The sequence below is a fragment of the Anomaloglossus baeobatrachus genome, chromosome 9 (assembly GCF_048569485.1).
Source record: "Anomaloglossus baeobatrachus isolate aAnoBae1 chromosome 9, aAnoBae1.hap1, whole genome shotgun sequence".
In the NCBI taxonomy this organism is placed as follows: Eukaryota; Metazoa; Chordata; class Amphibia; order Anura; family Aromobatidae; genus Anomaloglossus; species Anomaloglossus baeobatrachus.
The window spans coordinates 47,888,841-47,905,660 of NC_134361.1; the positions used below are offsets into that span (position 1 = coordinate 47,888,841).

Sequence of the window (16,820 nt, forward strand, 5' to 3'; positions counted from 1 at the left end):
GTCGTCCCTACAATTATATGAAGACAAGTTTTTTACAATATCACGATTCCTCAGAAGAAAAATCTTTAATAAAAAGTAAAAAAGGGATCTGAGGGCATAAAATGTACTAAGGACAAGCCCGATTTAAAGAGGGCAAGATACTGTGTGAAGAGGTCAGGCCTGTTGCAATGAACCATGTCACGTCCAGCTGTCTTTTGGTGCAGATCCTTACAGAATACATGGCCTTCTCCTCTTCTAAAGCTTTAGCATGTTTTATAGCTCAGACTCTTCTTTATCTTTACGTAGCATCCTAGAAGACACAATAAAAACACGCAGGGGTTAATCTTTGTCAGTAATATTAAATAGTGAAAACTGCATAATAGAAATGGTGCTTTCTGCTGCAGCAACTACTGCTGATCGGCTGCAGCAACTACTGCTGATCGGCTGCAGCAACTACTGCTGATCGGCTGCAGCAACTACTGCTGATCTGCTGCAGCAACTACTGCTGATCTGCTGCAGCAACTACTGCTGATCTGCTGCAGCAACTACTGCTGATCTGCTGCAGCAACTACTGCTGATCTGCTGCAGCAACTACTGCTGATCTGCTGCAGCAACTACTGCTGATCTCCTGCAGCACTACTGCTGATCTGCTGCAGCAACTACTGCTGATCTGCTGCAGCAACTACTGCTGATCTGCTTGTGGACATTTTGGCATAGGGAAACCATCAGTAGCACTGATCTAGTGATACTGTAAAAGATAGATTTTTTGTGTACTCACCGTAAAATCTCTTTCTCTGAGTCTTCATTGGGGGACACAGGACCATGGGTTATGCTGCTGTCACTAGGAGGCTGACACTAAGTAGACATAAAAAGTTAGCTCCTCCCCAGCAGTATAACCCTGAGCCGGAGGCGGACTCAATCAGTTTAGTGCACAAGCAGTAGGAGGAGAACCAAACAATCTTAGATAAGACAAGGAAAAAACTATAACCAATTAGACGTGCGAACAATGGCCTGTGAATAAGGCCACTGAGGCAACAGACATGTAAAATGTAACCCAAAAAACACAAGTAGGGTGGGTGCTGTGTCCCCCAATGAAGACTCAGAGAAGAGATTTTACGGTGAGTACAAAAAATCTATCTTTCTCCATCGTTTCATTGGGGGACACAGGACCATGGGACGTCCAAAAGCAGTCCGTGGGTGGGAAGAGAACCATCACCGTAGATCGGTAGGAAACCGCTTCCTCCTGTCGGGCTTGACCCAGACCTACAGATACCTACCTTGTTACAGGCGTGCTACTGCCGCCCACAAGGATAACGGCAAGACTGGCCTCTGCCAAGCTTGGGTGTGAACCTGCTAGGAACTAGTAAGGTCTGCCGACTAGACCAGGTGGTGGCCCGGCAGACATCGGACCATCGACGTCTGAAGTCCAATCATCCAGGAGACTCCCCTTGGACGGTAGAAAAAAACGGCGGAGGTCCGTCTTCCATGCGATAGACTTCACCTATGGCGGAAAGGATCCATGTGGAAATCTTAGCCCTGGGCGCCGGCATGCGCCTCCTGGGACCGGGTGAAAGGATGAACTGTCCCTGAAAAGATGAACTGACTGTCGGTGAAAACCGAAAAGTGCGGTCCAGAGGACACAACTACTGAGAGCTCGAACCAGCTCAGGAACGAATTAGGCCTTTTCAGGGATGAGAAGGTACTAGGACCGAACCCGAAAACCCAATCTCCTTATCTGGAAGGAAGGCGGGCTGCCTTGTACCGAAAGGAGGGTAGTGGCCGGAGCACCCCCCTTTGCCCTGCTGGAGGACCCGGAAAAAAAGGGGGGAACAAAGGCAACAAGAGAGAGCTGTCCGCCCTGATGCCCCTTGAAAAAAGGAGGGACGGCCACGACGAGCCCACCTATCCAAAACAGGTGGGAGTAAGAAGCACTCGGAAAGGTTCAAACCGAGAGCCGTGAAATGAACCCATCGCTAGATTTAAGGTCCCACGTTCCTAGTGGACGGTGATGCCGCCGAGCCAGATGGACGCTTCTCTGCGTGAAACTCTTGATCGTTGGAACGAGAAGTGATACGTCTCTGAAACCGGAATGACCGCGTCGACACCTGGCCCCTAGAGGGACGCGCTAGAAGCCGCATCCCGCTCTGACTGCCAACCTGGCAGTAGTGCAGGAAGGAAGAGAGAGAGAGAAAAGAAGTGCTCCTTACACCCGGAGGAACTCCACCCGTGTGGTTATACATCTACGAGGGAACCGGCTTCCCGGTCTATACATTGTCTGCATCCTTTTTGCCATCGGCCTGTGCAAGCTAGAACCCGGGATCCGCTATTAAGGTCGTCAAACCTAGGGCTTCTAAGTCCCGGTGGAAGAGAGGGCCACGACACGAAAGAACTGGACGGTCTGGAAAGCGCCACATGGCATCCGCGAGTGGATTGAGTGAGTTCTGGTAACTATGCTCGCCTGGCCCCTCCATAGGCACCTTCTGCTTGGTCCATCTTGAGAACGCTCGAGATCATGGGAAGCCGTGGGAAGATGCCGGAGAGAATGAACTGGCCTCACGGCCGGCCGAGGGCGTCGTCACCTAGCGCAGAGAGGGGGGCACCCTAGACGCGCCGTTGACTAGAAAGCTGGATTGGGGGCCAATAGGACCACTACTGACGTCTTCTTTCGTCGTAGATCTGGCTGGAGACCTCCCTGTTGAGAGCCAATTGCCTAGGCGAGGCCCTTCCCCGTCTAAACGTCACGGTAGGGATGTGTACTGCCGAGATTAGAGCGCGACAAGATCCGGCCGGAGCAAGAACTTCTTGACCTGTTCCTTTGCCATGACACTTCCTGCGCCTCCCTGGTGGATGATGCACGCCACCGCTGTGCATGGTTCGACTGGAACCTGATCGGGCAACCTCGCCCCAGTGAAGATAAAAAAAAAAAAAACGTAACCGGTCTAACCGGATGATCTGAATTCCGGAATGCTGAAGGGGAGACCACACTCAAGGGGTGTCCCTCGGGACCGAGCTGTGGAAGGTGGACAAGCCCACCCTAGCATAGACTGGTAACGGCTGATGCTATTCTCCAGAGGAGACGGAGAGGGGATTTTCCCAGGGAAACGGTTACGAAGAGTGGTCCACTAGGAAGGGAATGGCGGGGTCCCCGGGACAAACGGAAGCTAATTATCTCCGTTCTTCCGTGGGGACCTCTGGAAGGGCAAGGATGTAAAACTGGTTAAGTGTACCGCCGCTTCACCTCCACCAACCACTGCGGACTCGCCTACCGAACCCGACCTGGTTCGGGAAAGAAAACTACTCCTGCGTGAAGAGTAACTTCCCTTGGGCGGTCCTCGAATAACCTATGCCTAAAGGGATGATCTACCGGGCCGGTGTCTGAAAGGACTCCAAACCGGTAGATCAACTACCCTAGTAGCGAAAAGTGACGATGACGGGGTCTAAACCCCAAGACGAGGATCCTTGAAGGAAGAAGTCTGGACCCCCAGGTCGTTTATGGGCGGAGTGACCGTAACGGCCCTGCAGAGTAGGATGTGCAGGAACAGGCGCCCTGATCCCCGCAAGCGCTCTTAAAAACTGGAATTGGCCGCTGCAATGCAAGGCGGAGGGACTGTTTGAGAGATAGAGGCGCCCTGACGGTTGCGGGTCGAACGGACTGGACCGAGCGTGAGGCGACGATCCTGAGCGTCTGGGCCGATGCTGGGAAGAGAAGTGCTCTTCCCTCACGTAGCCTAGGGGAAGATGTACGCTTCCCTCACGTAGCCTAAGGGATCCACTGGATCTAACCTATTTCCGAAGGGACGGTCACCTACAGGCGGAAGGAAAGTCAGCGACTCCTTAGATGTCGTCTCCGCGTTCCAGCTCCTGAGTCAGAGGCCTCGACAGGAGTCCCTCGACAGGAGTCACACTGCTGCTACAGGCTCAGGCCGTGCGGCTGGTAAAACGCCAGGGCTATGATGAGAAGGTACTTACCGCAGATGTCCACCAGTTCTGAATCGGCAGAGATGGAATGTAGTCCGCTGCGTAGGGTGTCCGTGTAGTCCCTGAGAGACGTCACGTTAGGGATCATAAGCTAAGAGGAAACCAGGCGGGTGGATCACAGGGGGGGCATGCCCCTTCTCCCCGGAGCCCCTTGGAGAATGGATAAAGACAATAACAAAATTTACCGCTGGTAACGTCCTGTCTGGATGGTGTGTGTGGAGGAGCAGTAACTCTGCGAACTATTGGATGTCCACTGCAAACATCATGGGTCCGCTAGGAAAGTCTTAAAGGAGACCTGTGTGCTCAGAGAAGAGAAGAGAACTATCCGTGCTCTTATGGTCTGACTCACCGTTTCCTCCCAGCTAATCGCCATGCATCGAACCTCGGCGCCTGCTCAGAATCCAGCAGAGGTGGTACGTCTGGGTCATCACCAGAGAGGTCGGAAGGCTCCTGGACGAGCGGGAATTTTTGACCTGGGAATGAAGGAAAAACCAGGGGGAGGCGCCGAAGGCGAGACCTGGCGGGTCCGCTTCGAGCAGTGGATGAGGTCCCTGGTACGGGACTCGCCTCCCCCGGTGCGTGCCGGAGAGAAAAGGACTGTCCGTACCTTTAAGGCTTGACTCACCATCCGTACCAGGCTAATAGTCCTGCGCCAAACATCCGGGTCCTCCTGCTCGAAGTCCAGCAGAGGTGGAACGCCTGGGCCATCCCCCAGAGGTCGAAAGGCTACCAGAGGAGAGGCAGTCTGGACCTGGGGATTAAGGTGAAAACTGGGGGCGCAGACGACGAGACCTGGCGGGTCCGCCTTGGGCAGAGGAAAAAGGTCCCTGGTACGGGACTCATCTCCCCGGTTGCGCCAGTCTTGCGGATGGTACGACAGAGCGTCGGCCGGGGACGCAGCGCATGCGCACCCACCCGAGGGATGTAGGCGAGGGGATGTAGGGCCTGAGACAGGGCGCTAACCCGCCGGCAGGGGCAGGATACAGGGGCGTGCAGTGCCAGGGGCTGCGGTAGCTGTAAAACACTAATGTAACATCATTTGGGTAATTCACAACAGAGGGAACAGCCCATACTAACTGTATCTCTGATGCTAACCAAGAACCCGAAGGAGTGCTTGTAAGAGTTAATAAATATATATATAAATCTACCTTTACGTATTGAAATAAACTGAGCCCAGCAAAAAGAAAAACAACCACTATCGTTAAATGAAGGTGGCTAATTTTGGTCAACTTTTCCCCAGATATGAGGGTTGCTGCAGCCTCAGCAATCCGCAGAACAGGGGACTGCTATAATCCCTCTTTTCTACTTTTTTTTTTTTTTTTTTCGTTATATAAAATGGATGCTGAGGAGGCTGGAGGCGGGCCTAGGAGAGCGGGAAAAAACCCTCCACCGCCCCCCCTGTGATGCCTGGGGCTGGGAGGGGGGGTGGCGACCGAGCGGCCGGCGGCCAATAGCGCTGCGGCAGGAGGCGGGCCTAGGACGCCGGGGACAGGGCCGAAGCCGGGACCTAAATTTTTGAGCTGCCCGTGCAGGGAAGATACCGACCGGCTGCCCTGCCAGCGAACGGTGGCGGCGGCGCAGCCGCGATGACCGGATGCCGGCCGGAAGCTCCGTGCATGCCGCTGCACTCTGTCGCCCGATGTGGATCGGGGCGTCCGGTGACTAGGCCCAGACCGGGGCCTAAATTTCGCCGCCGGCCGAGGAGGGGAAGGTAGGAGAGGGTGTCCTACCTGGTCGGCGGCGGCGCCCCTGTCCAGTGTGCAGGCGTGGAGCTCTGCACCTGTTCCTGTGTGCTCCGCACCCTGGAGGAAAGGCTGCGGCACCAGGGAGAAGAAATAGGAAGGCAGGGAGGTGGACGCCAGTGGGGGGTGGGAGCCCCCTGTAAACGTAGCAGCGCTGCGGGCCCCAGCATACATCCAGACGCGCTGCAGAGGTCCAGTCCCTGCTGTATGCCCCTTACACCCTTTGGGGTGATACCGCAGGGTGAATAGGGGGTGCCCCGGAAGGTTCTGCCCCGCGTGCCGACCCGGGAGTGGTACCACGGAAATTGGACGGGGGAGAGGGCCCGACGTCTCAAGCCTCTGCGACCCAGGGGAGTGGTACCCACACGGGCTGCGAGAGCTGAGGTAGAGAAACGATACCTGTAGAGACAGAAGTACCACAGATGAGATCGACGAGCGTCGCCGAGAAAAAATTTAAAAAATACGCAAAAAAATCAAGTGGCTGAAGAGGGCCCAGCCGGCCCACATCAGCCTCCTACGACACTAAGCAAAAAACTGATTGAGTCCGCCTCCGGCTCAGGGGTTATACTGCTGGGGAGGAGCTAACTTTTTATGTCTACTTAGTGTCAGCCTCCTAGTGACAGCAGCATAACCCATGGTCCTGTGTCCCCCAATGAAACGATGGAGAAAATATTTTTTACCCCAAATTTTAGTATCCAGCATTTATGGCTCCAAATGGAGCAGTAGTAGTAAAACAGGAGGCCACCAAAGTTGTACTCCACAAGTCTTGCCCAAGTACCTGACAAAGTCTCCCTCCGCCATCCCATAGGTGGTGGCCTGCTTGTTCAGATCAGCAACCTGTTCCTCAGTTATGTCATCTACATCCACTTCCACATCTGAAAATAAAAAGTTAGGAGTCTGGGAATAGATCAGGGGATACTCAAGGTTCTGAAAAAAGTAATTAGGATTATTTAAAACAGTTTCTGACAACTTCACTGGTTGCTGTGGGGTGGTGATTGACAGTTCAGACCAGAAGCAGCATGGTTGTGCCACTGACCCGAACTGCGCATCACCAATGTAGCTGTATGAGGCAGCTTTGTTTCTGTCAACAACTTTCGGGAAGCACAGAAAGGTTATGTGCACACTGGTTCTATCTGGGGTGTTTTTGGAGTGGAAATTAAGCATAGACTCCAAGAATTCGGAGCGTTTCTGCTCCAGAAACTCAGCAAAAAGACTCAGTGTGAACACCCCTTAATGATGATCACTGGAAGCAACGCATTTCCAGAGCAGCACTTACAAGCACTGCACATCACTGACCTCAGGCAGCAGTGGCTGGCTCCCAAAGCAACATTAATTGCTAAACTAAAAAAAAGGAAGATTAAATACTTCCAAAATCACTAGTGATAAATTATTGCACAAGTAAAAATACCTATGTCCGGTATGACCTCATCCTCATCAGATTTGCTCTCATCATCAGAATCTTCATCCTCTTTGTCAGAGCTTCCCAAATCCGCCACGGTGCTGTCCTCATAGGTGTACCCAATGGATGCCTTCTTCTCTGCCAACCTATGGAGAAAAAAAAAAAAGTAAAAAAGGGAGTAATCAGCTTAGCAAAGAAAAAACAAACAACAATATACCGTACATATAATACACACACACACACACACACACACACACACACACACACATACACACACACACACACACACACACACACACACTTTTTTTCCATAGCTTTAATAAAACGGCAACTATTAGGGATTTAACACTAGAACTACTGGACTCGTGACACCTATAGAAGAAGGGAATTTTGTTACTTACCGTAAATTCCTTTTCTTCTAGCTCTTATTGGGAGACCCAGACGATTGGGGTATAGCTACTGCCCTCCGGAGGCCACACAAAGCACTACACTAAAAAGTGCAAGGCCCCTCCCCTTCTGGCTATACCCCCCCGTGGTATCACGGGTTCTCCAGTTTTAGTGCCAAAGCAAGAAGGAGGAAGCCAATAACTGGTTTAAACAAATTAACTCCGAATAACGTCGGAGAACTGAAAAACCGTTCAACATGAACAACATGTGTACCCGCAAACAACAAAAAAATCCCGAAGGACAACAGGGCGGGTGCTGGGTCTCCCAATAAGAGCTAGAAGAAAAGGAATTTACGGTAAGTAACAACATTCCCTTCTTCTTCAGCGCTCTATTGGGAGACCCAGACGATTGGGACGTCCAAAAGCTGTCCCTGGGTGGGTAAAGAGATACCTCATGTTAGAGCTGCAAAACAGCCCTCCCCTACGGGGATGTCACTGCCGCCTGCAGGACTCTTCTACCTAAGCTGGCATCCGCCGAAGCATAGGTATGTACCTGATAATGTTTGGTGAAAGTGTGCAGACTCGACCAGGTAGCTGCCTGGCACACCTGTTGAGCCGAAGCCTGGTGTCGCAAAGCCCAGGACGCACCCACAGCTCTGGTTGAGTGGGCTTTCAGCCCTGAAGGAACCGGAAGCCCAGCAGAACGGTAGGCTTCCAGAATTGGTTCTTAGATCCATCGAGCCAGGGTGGCTTTAGAAGCCTGCGACCCCTTGCGCTGGCCAGCGACAAGGACAAAAAGTGCATCTGAACGGCGGATAGGCGCCGTGCGAGAAATATAGATTCTGAGTGCTCTCACCAGATCTAGCAAACGTAAGTCTTTCTCATACCGGTGAACCGGCTGAGGACAAAAGGAAGGCAAGGATATATCCTGATTAAGATGAAACGAGGATACGACCTTAGGGAGAAACTCCGGAATGGGGCGCAGCACTACCTTGTCCTGGTGGAACACCAGGAAGGGAGCCTTGGATGACAGAGCTGCCAGCTCAGACACTCGCCGAAGCGATGTGATCGCAACAAGAAACGCCACTTTCTGTGACAGGCGAGAAAAGGAAACATCCTTTAGAGGCTCGAAGGGCGGCTTTTGCAGAGCAACTAGTACTCTGTTCAGATCCCATGGATCTAACGGCCGCTTGTACGGGGGCACAATATGACAGACCCCCTGTAGGAACGTGCGCACCTTAGGAAGACGTGCTAGACGCTTCTGAAAAAACACGGATAGTGCCGAGACTTGCCCTTTAAGGGAGCTGAGCGACAAGCCCTTTTCCAACCCCGATTGCAGGAAGGAAAGAAAGGTGGGCAATGCAAATGGCCAAGGGGATACTCTCTGTGCAGAGCACCAGGATAAGAAAATCTTCCACGTTCTGTGGTAGATCTTAGCAGACGTTGACTTCCTAGCTTGTCTCATTGTGGCTACGACTCCTTGAGATAATCCTGCGGACGCTAGGATCCAGGACTCAATGGCCACACAGTCAGGTTCAGGGCCGCAGAATTCTGATGGAAAAACGGCCCTTGGGACAGTAAGTCTGGTCGGTCTGGCAGTGACCACGGTCGACCGACCGTGAGATGCCACAGATCCGGATACCACGATCGCCTCGGCCAGTCTGGGGCGACGAGTATGACGCGGCTGCAATCGGATCTGATCTTGCGTAACACTCTGGGCAAGAGTGCCAGAGGTGGGAAGACGTATGGGAGCCGGAACTGCGACCAATCTTGAACTAATGCGTCTGCCGCCAGAGCTCTTTGATCGCGCGACCTTGCCATGAATGCCGGGACCTTGTTGTTGTGCCGGGACGCCATTAGGTCGACGTCCGGCACTCCCCATCGGCGACAGATTTCCTGAAACACGTCCGGGTGAAGGGACCATTCCCCTGCATCCATGCCCTGGCGACTGAGGAAGTCTGCTTCCCAATTTTCTACGCCTGGGATGTGAACCGCGGATATGGTGGATGATGTGTCCTCCACCCACATTAGAATGCGCCGGACTTCTTGGAATGCTTGCCGACTGCGCGTCCCTCCTTGGTGGTTGATGTATGCCACCGCTGTGGAGTTGTCCGACTGGATTCGGATCTGCTTTCCTTCCAGCCACTGTTGGAAGGCCAGTAGGGCAAGATACACTGCCCTGATTTCCAGAACATTGATCTGAAGGGTGGACTCCTGCGGAGTCCACGTCCCCTGGGCCCTGTGGTGGAGAAACACTGCTCCCCACCCTGACAGACTCGCATCTGTCGTGACCACTGCCCAGGATGGGGGCAGGAAGGATCTTCCCTGAGACAATGAGGTGGGAAGGAGCCACCATTGTAGAGAGTCCTTGGCCGTCTGGGAAAGAGAGACTTTCCTGTCCAGGGACGTTGACTTCCCGTCCCATTGGCGGAGAATGTCCCATTGAAGTGGGCGCAGATGAAACTGCGCAAAGGGAACTGCTTCCATGGCTGCCACCATCTTCCCGAGGAAGTGCATGAGGCGCCGTAAGGGGTGCGACTGGCCTTGAAGGAGGGATTGCACCCCTGTCTGTAGGGACCGCTGCTTGTTCAGCGGAAGCTTCACTCTCGCTGCTCGAGTATGAAACTCCATGCCAAGATACGTTAGCGACTGTGACGGAGACAGATTCGACTTTGGAAAGTTGATGATCCATCCGAACGTCTGTAGAGTCTCCAGCGTAGCATGTAGACTGAGTTGGCATGCCTCTTGAGAGGGTGCCTTGACAAGTAGATCGTCTAGGTAAGGGATCACCGAGTGTCCCTGAGAGTGCAAGACTGCTACCACCGCCGCCATGACCTTGGTGAAGACCCGGGGGGCTGTCGCCAGACCGAATGGCAGAGCTACGAACTGAAGATGGTCGTTTCCTATCACAAAACGTAGAAAACGTTGATGTTCTGTAGCAATTGGCACGTGGAGATAAGCATCTTTGATGTCTATTGAGGCAAGGAAGTCTCCTTGAGACATTGAGGCAACGACAGAGCGGAGGGTTTCCATCCGGAACCGTCTGGCGTGCACATGTTTGTTGAGCAGCTTTAGATCCAGAACAGGACGGAACGAGCCGTCCTTTTTTGGAACCACAAAGAGATTGGAGTAAAACCCTCGCCCTTGTTCCTGAGGCGGTACAGGAACCACTACTCCTTCCGCTCTTAGGGAGTCCACTGCCTGCAGCAGGGCATCTGCTCGGTCTGGATGTGGGGAGGTTCTGAAGAACCGAGCTGGAGGACGAGAACTGAACTCGATTCTGTACCCGCGAGACAAAATGTTTGTCACCCACCGGTCTTTGACCTGTGACATCCAAATGTCGGAAAAGCGGGAGAGCCTGCCCCCGACCGGAGATGCGGAGGGGGGGGGCTGGAAGTCATGAGGTAGCCGCTTTGGAAGCGGTTCCTCCCTTTGCTTTCTTGGGGCGTGCGTGAGCCCGCCAGGAATCTGAGACTCTTTGCGTCCTCTGAGTCCCTTTGGACGAGGAGAATTGTGTCTTGCCCGAACCTCGAAAGGACTGAAACTTCTGCTGCCATTTTTTCTGCTGAGGTTTGCTTGATCTGGGCTGGGGTAAGGAAGAGTCTTTACCCTTGGACTGTTTAATGATGTCAGCCAATGGCTCGCCAAACAGTCTATCTCTAGATAAAGGCAAGCTGGTTAAACATTTTTTGGAACCAGCATCTGCTTTCCAGTCCTTTAACCACAAGGCTCTGCGCAAAACTACCGAATTGGCGGACGCCATTGAGGTGCGGCTGGTAGATTCTAGGACCGCATTGATAGCGTAAGACGCAAACGCAGACATCTGCGAGGTAAGGGACGCCACTTGCGGCACCGCTGGATGTATGATAGCATCCACTTTTGCTAAACCAGCTGAAATAGCTTGGAGTGCCCATACGGCTGCGAATGCTGGAGCAAACGACGCGCCGATAGCTTCATAGACAGATTTTAACCAAAGGTCCATCTGTCTGTCATTGGCATCCTTAAGTGAAGCGCCATCCTCCACTGCAACTATGGATCTAGCTGCAAGTTTGGAAATCGGGGGGTCTACTTTTGGACACTGGGTCCAGCGCTTGACCACATCAGGGGGGAAAGGAAAACGTGTATCCTTAGAACGTTTAGAGAAACGCCTTTCTGGATGAGCGTCGTGTTTCTGGATTGACTCTCTGAAGTCAGAGTGATCCAAGAAAGCACTCAATTTACGCTTGGGATAGAGGAAACGAAACTTCTCCTGCTCTGCAGCTGCCTCTTCTGCAGAAGGAGCTGGGGGAGAAATATCCAACAGTCTATTGATGGCTGAGATAAGATCGTTTACCATGGCGTCCCCATCCGGGGTATCCAGATTGAGAGGGGTTCCAGGATAAGAATCCTGATCACTCTCTTCAGACGCATCACAGGGCGACTGATTGCGCTGAGACCCTGAGCAGTGTGATGACGTTGAGGGTCTTTCCCAGCGAGCTCGCTTAGGGTGGCTGGGGCTATCATCTGAGTCATAATACTCAGCCTGGGAAGCCGGGGACCCCCTTGCAGTCTGGATTAATTCCAACTGAGGGGGATTAGAGGACAGAGACCTCGCCGTGTCCATAGACTGAGCCCCAGTCATGGATTGCAAAGTTTCAAGGATTTTTGCCATAGTCACAGACATTCCATCAGCAAAAACTGCAAAGTCTGTCCCTGACACCGGGGCAGGACTTACAAGCGTCTCAGCCTGGGTCACTACCTCTCCGGACTCCGGCTGGCGAAGCAGCACCGGATCTGAGCATTGCACACAATGGGGGTCTTTGGAACCTGCTGGTAGAGCAGCCCCACATGCAGCACACGCATTGTACACAGCCCTAGCCTTGGCAGCCTTGCGTTTTGTGGATGACATGTTGCTGCCTCCTCAGAGCGATCTGGGGTATCCAGCCAGGAAGCGACCTCACAGTGCAAGAAATAAATAAATATATATATCTGGTGACACAGTACACCAATACACACTGAGGCACTAGAGGGGCCAGCTGAAATGCCGCTTACCGCCCGCTTAAGAGCGGGTGTGTGGTCTCCAAAAGCCCCCTAGTCCAGGTCTCCCAGAGCCTTGCGTCCTTCCTCTAGCCAGACTGCATGTAATGGCTGCCGGCGTCCTGGGAGAGGAGGGGGGCGGGCCCTGGGCGTTCCTGACTAAGAGCGGGAAGCCTGCTTCCCTCTGTGCCTAGTGAGAGGGCTGGAGCATGTAAATCAGGCTCCAGCCCTCGTCGCTGCTGTGAAACAGCGTCTCTCCCCTACCCTGATTGACAGGGTGGGGGCGGGAACGAAGCGGAGCTAGGCCGCAAAAGCCGGGGACTGGATTTATAAACGCCGCCGCCGTAAAAGCGCGGTCGGCGTGTCCCCGGCGCACTACAAGTCACAGCAGCGCCGCCGGTCCAGTGGGGGTCGGCGCTGCGTTCCCACAACACAAAAGTCCCCCAGTAAACTGCAGGAACACCAACTCAATCGTTACGGTCCCCGGCGCACTACAACACCCAGCCAGCCCGGAGTGTGTCTGTGCCTGCCGGGGACACAGAGTACCTGTATGATGCAGGGCCTTGTCCCTGATTGTACTCCTGCTCCGTATCCATCAGGTGCTATGGGTCTGTGGATGGAGCCCGGCGTCAGAGCTTAGAGGCCGGCAGGATCCCACTTCCACAGAGCCCTACAAGGGGATGTGGAAGGAAAACAGCATGTGGGGCTCCAGCCCCTGTACCAGCAATAGGTACCTCAACCTTACAACACCATCCACGGGTGAGAAGGGAGCATGCTGGGGGCCCTATATGGGCCCTCTTTTCTTCCATCCGAAATAGTCAGCAGCTACTGCTGACTAAAATCTGTGGAGCTATGCGTGGATGTCTGACCTCCTTCGCACAAAGCTTGAAAACTGGAGAACCCGTGATACCACGGGGGGGTATAGCCAGAAGGGGAGGGGCCTTGCACTTTTTAGTGTAGTGCTTTGTGTGGCCTCCGGAGGGCAGTAGCTATACCCCAATCGTCTGGGTCTCCCAATAGAGCGCTGAAGAAATACATGGTTCAAAGTAGTCAAAATGACTACCTCAGTAGTTCTAGTGTTAAATGTCCCTGTCTGCCATAGTAACCCATTAGTACTCCACGACTTTTCATCAAGGTAAGGGGCGGAGGGAGCGTTGAGTGCAGCACTGACAGAGTTAAAAAGCGATCAGAGAAGGGCTGCAGCTGTGTATAAGAGCCGTTGCTCTCCTACAGGTCCCAAGAGTCTGTGCAAAAAGCAAGATGAATGCCTACTGCTCATAATGAGCAATCCGGTTATTAGTCAGCAAGTGATAAAGATGTGTGAATGTAATGTATGGATGAATCCCAGGGCGCTTATTAGAGGATAAAAGAACTAGAGCTGTGCGGAAACTTTGGTATTGCTGCTTACTACAATCTGCAGTCTAAAGCAATATATGTAATCCCATTACATGCCTGTAAACATTAAAGGGAACCTGTCCCCAAATTTGTCCCGTATATGCTGTGGCCACCAACAGTAGGCCCTTATATAAAGTATTCTAGAATCTATCTATCTATCTATCTATCTATCTATCTATCTATCTATCTATCTATCTATCTATCTATCTATCTATCTATCTATCTATCTATCTATATATATATATATATATATATATATATATATATATATATATATATATATATATATATATATATATATATAATTGCCTTATTCTGTCTGTCTGTCTTGCTCCAAAATTGTGTCCTTACGGTGACACAAAGCTGATTGGCCGCTGGGCTCGCCATGGCCCCGCCCCCCCGTACGGATTGGCCGCTCGCCCAGGCAACTCGCCCACGCCCCACCCCCCCTCACGCAATGCACGCTTGCTCTGGCCCCACCCCCCGCACGCATTCCCCGAACCGACCGACACGGAGCCACGACTCCCAGGTGAGTACTGTACCCCCGGGAGCCCACATCAGCGTACGCCGCCAACCCAGCCGACACATACCCTCGCATTGCTGGGGTTGCCGCCGTATGCTGGTGTGGGCTCCCGTGCGAGCGGGGGACGGGATACGCTGGTAACCATGGTAGCATAGTTACCAGCGCATCAAGGTCCTGCAGCGGCGGAACATACACACACACACACACACACACACACACACACACACACACACACACATCAGATCACACTCACTCTCACACACACATCACATCGCATCCACACACTCACAACATCCTGGGATATCGCTTGCTTCTCGGCGGCGATACTGTGCAGTGAACTTCCAGGACCTCCCGGAGGATCACATGGCCAGAAGCACGTGGTATCTCCGGATTTTGTGAGTTTGAGCGCGTATGTGCAATACCGTCAATGTGTGTGTGCGTGAGTGTATGCGATCGGGTGTGTGTGAGTGTATGCGATCGGGTGTGTGTGTGTGTGTGTGTGTATGCAATCGGATCTGTGTCGGCAGAGGAGCACGGCGTGCTGGAGGAGGCTGGGAGGAGAGAGGCTGATCCTGGGGAAGGCTGGGAGGGGGAGGCTGAGAGAAGAGAGGCTGATGCTAGGGACAGAAAAGGCTGATGCTGCGGGCAGAGAGGCTGATGCTGCGGGCAGAGAGGCTGATGCTGCGGGCAGAGAGGCTGATGCTGCGGGCAGAGAGGCTGATGCTGCGGGCAGAGAGGCTGATGCTGCGGGCAGAGAGGCTGATGCTGCGGGCAGAGAGGCTGATGCTGCGGGCAGAGAGGCTGATGCTGCGGGCAGAGAGGCTGATGCTGCGGGCAGAGAGGCTGATGCTGCGGGCAGAGAGGCTGATGCTGCGGGCAGAGAGGCTGATGCTGCGGGCAGAGAGGCTGATGCTGCGGGCAGAGAGGCTGATGCTGCGGGCAGAGAGGCTGATGCTGCGGGCAGAGAGGCTGATGCTGGTACAGCATGGGGGATGGAGCACGATGGGGGGTGCGCAGCATGGGGGATGGAGCACGATGGGGAGTGCGCAGCATGGGGGATGGAGCACGTTTGGGAGTGTGCAGCATGGCGGATGGACCACGTTTGGGAGTGTGCAGCATGGCGGATGGAGCACGTTTGGGAGTGCGCAGCATGGCGGATGGAGCACGTTTGGGAGTGCGCAGCATGGCGGATGGAGCACGTTTGGGAGTTCGCAGCATAGCGGATGGACCACGTTTGGGAGTGCGCAGCATGGGGGATGGAGCACGTTTGGGAGTGCGCAGCATGGCGGATGGAGCACGTTTGGGAGTGCGCAGCATGGCGGAAGGAGCACGTTTGGGAGTTCGCAGCATGGCGGATGGTGCCCGATGGGGAGTGCGCAGTATGGCGGATGGAGCACGTTTGGGAGTGCGCAGTATGGCGGATGGAGCACGTTGGGGAGTGCGCAGCATGGCGGATGGAGCACGTTGGGGAGTGCGCAGCATGGCGGATGGAGCACGTTGGGGAGTGCGCAGCATGGCGGATGGAGCACGTTTGGGAGTGCGCAGCATGGCGGATGGAGCACGTTTGGGAGTGCGCAGCATGGCGGATGGAGCACGTTTGGGAGTGCGCAGCATGGCGGATGAAGCACGATGGGGAGTGCGCAGCATGGCGGATGGAGCACGATGGGGAGTGCGCAGCATGGCGGATGGAGCACGATGCGGAGTGCGCAGCATGGCGGATGGAGCACGTTTGGGAGTGCGCAGCATGGCGGATGGAGCACGATGGGGAGTGTGCATGGCGGATGGAGCACGATGGGGAGTGCGCAGCATGGCGGATGGAGCACGTTTGGGAGTGCGCAGCATGGGGGATGCAGCACGATGGGGAGTGCGCAGTATGGCGGATGGAGCACGTTTGGGAGTGCGCAGCATGGCGGATGGACCACGTTTGGGAGTGCGCAGCATGGGGGATGGAGCACGATGGGGGGTGCGCAGCATGGGGGATGGAGCACGATGGGAGGTGCACACCTCCCCCCAACACACACACGTGCACTGCACAACACACACACACACACACACACACACTGGGAACCACAAACAGCGCCCTACACAGACACCCACACACAGACAACGCTGCACACACACAACACCCAAAACACAAACACCGCGGCATACATAAATATACGCACATACCGCACAACACACACATTGCACAAAACATACCTCCCCCCAAAACACACCACACACACACAAACCGCGCAACACACACACACACACACAAACGCAACAGACACACAGCGCTCCACAAACAACGCAACACATGCAACACACATACAACACCGCTCTCACCCCCCGCCACACCCAGACAACACCCAGAACATGTACAGCCCCTACACAAACACTTGGTAACTACACACAACAACATA

The 16,820-nt window shown here is 53.9% G+C and overlaps 1 protein-coding gene across 1 annotated transcript in view; it reads right to left on the reverse strand.

The window, feature by feature from the left end:
• The window catches only part of CLASRP (CLK4 associating serine/arginine rich protein), a 123,863-nt gene that overhangs the window by 61,373 nt on the left and 45,670 nt on the right, over positions 1-16,820 (reverse strand). Inside the window, 4 exon segments of the mRNA XM_075324858.1 lie at positions 115-258; positions 261-289; positions 6,478-6,574; positions 7,108-7,244. Of these exon segments, the coding sequence (XP_075180973.1) occupies positions 115-258; positions 261-289; positions 6,478-6,574; positions 7,108-7,244 (407 nt within the window).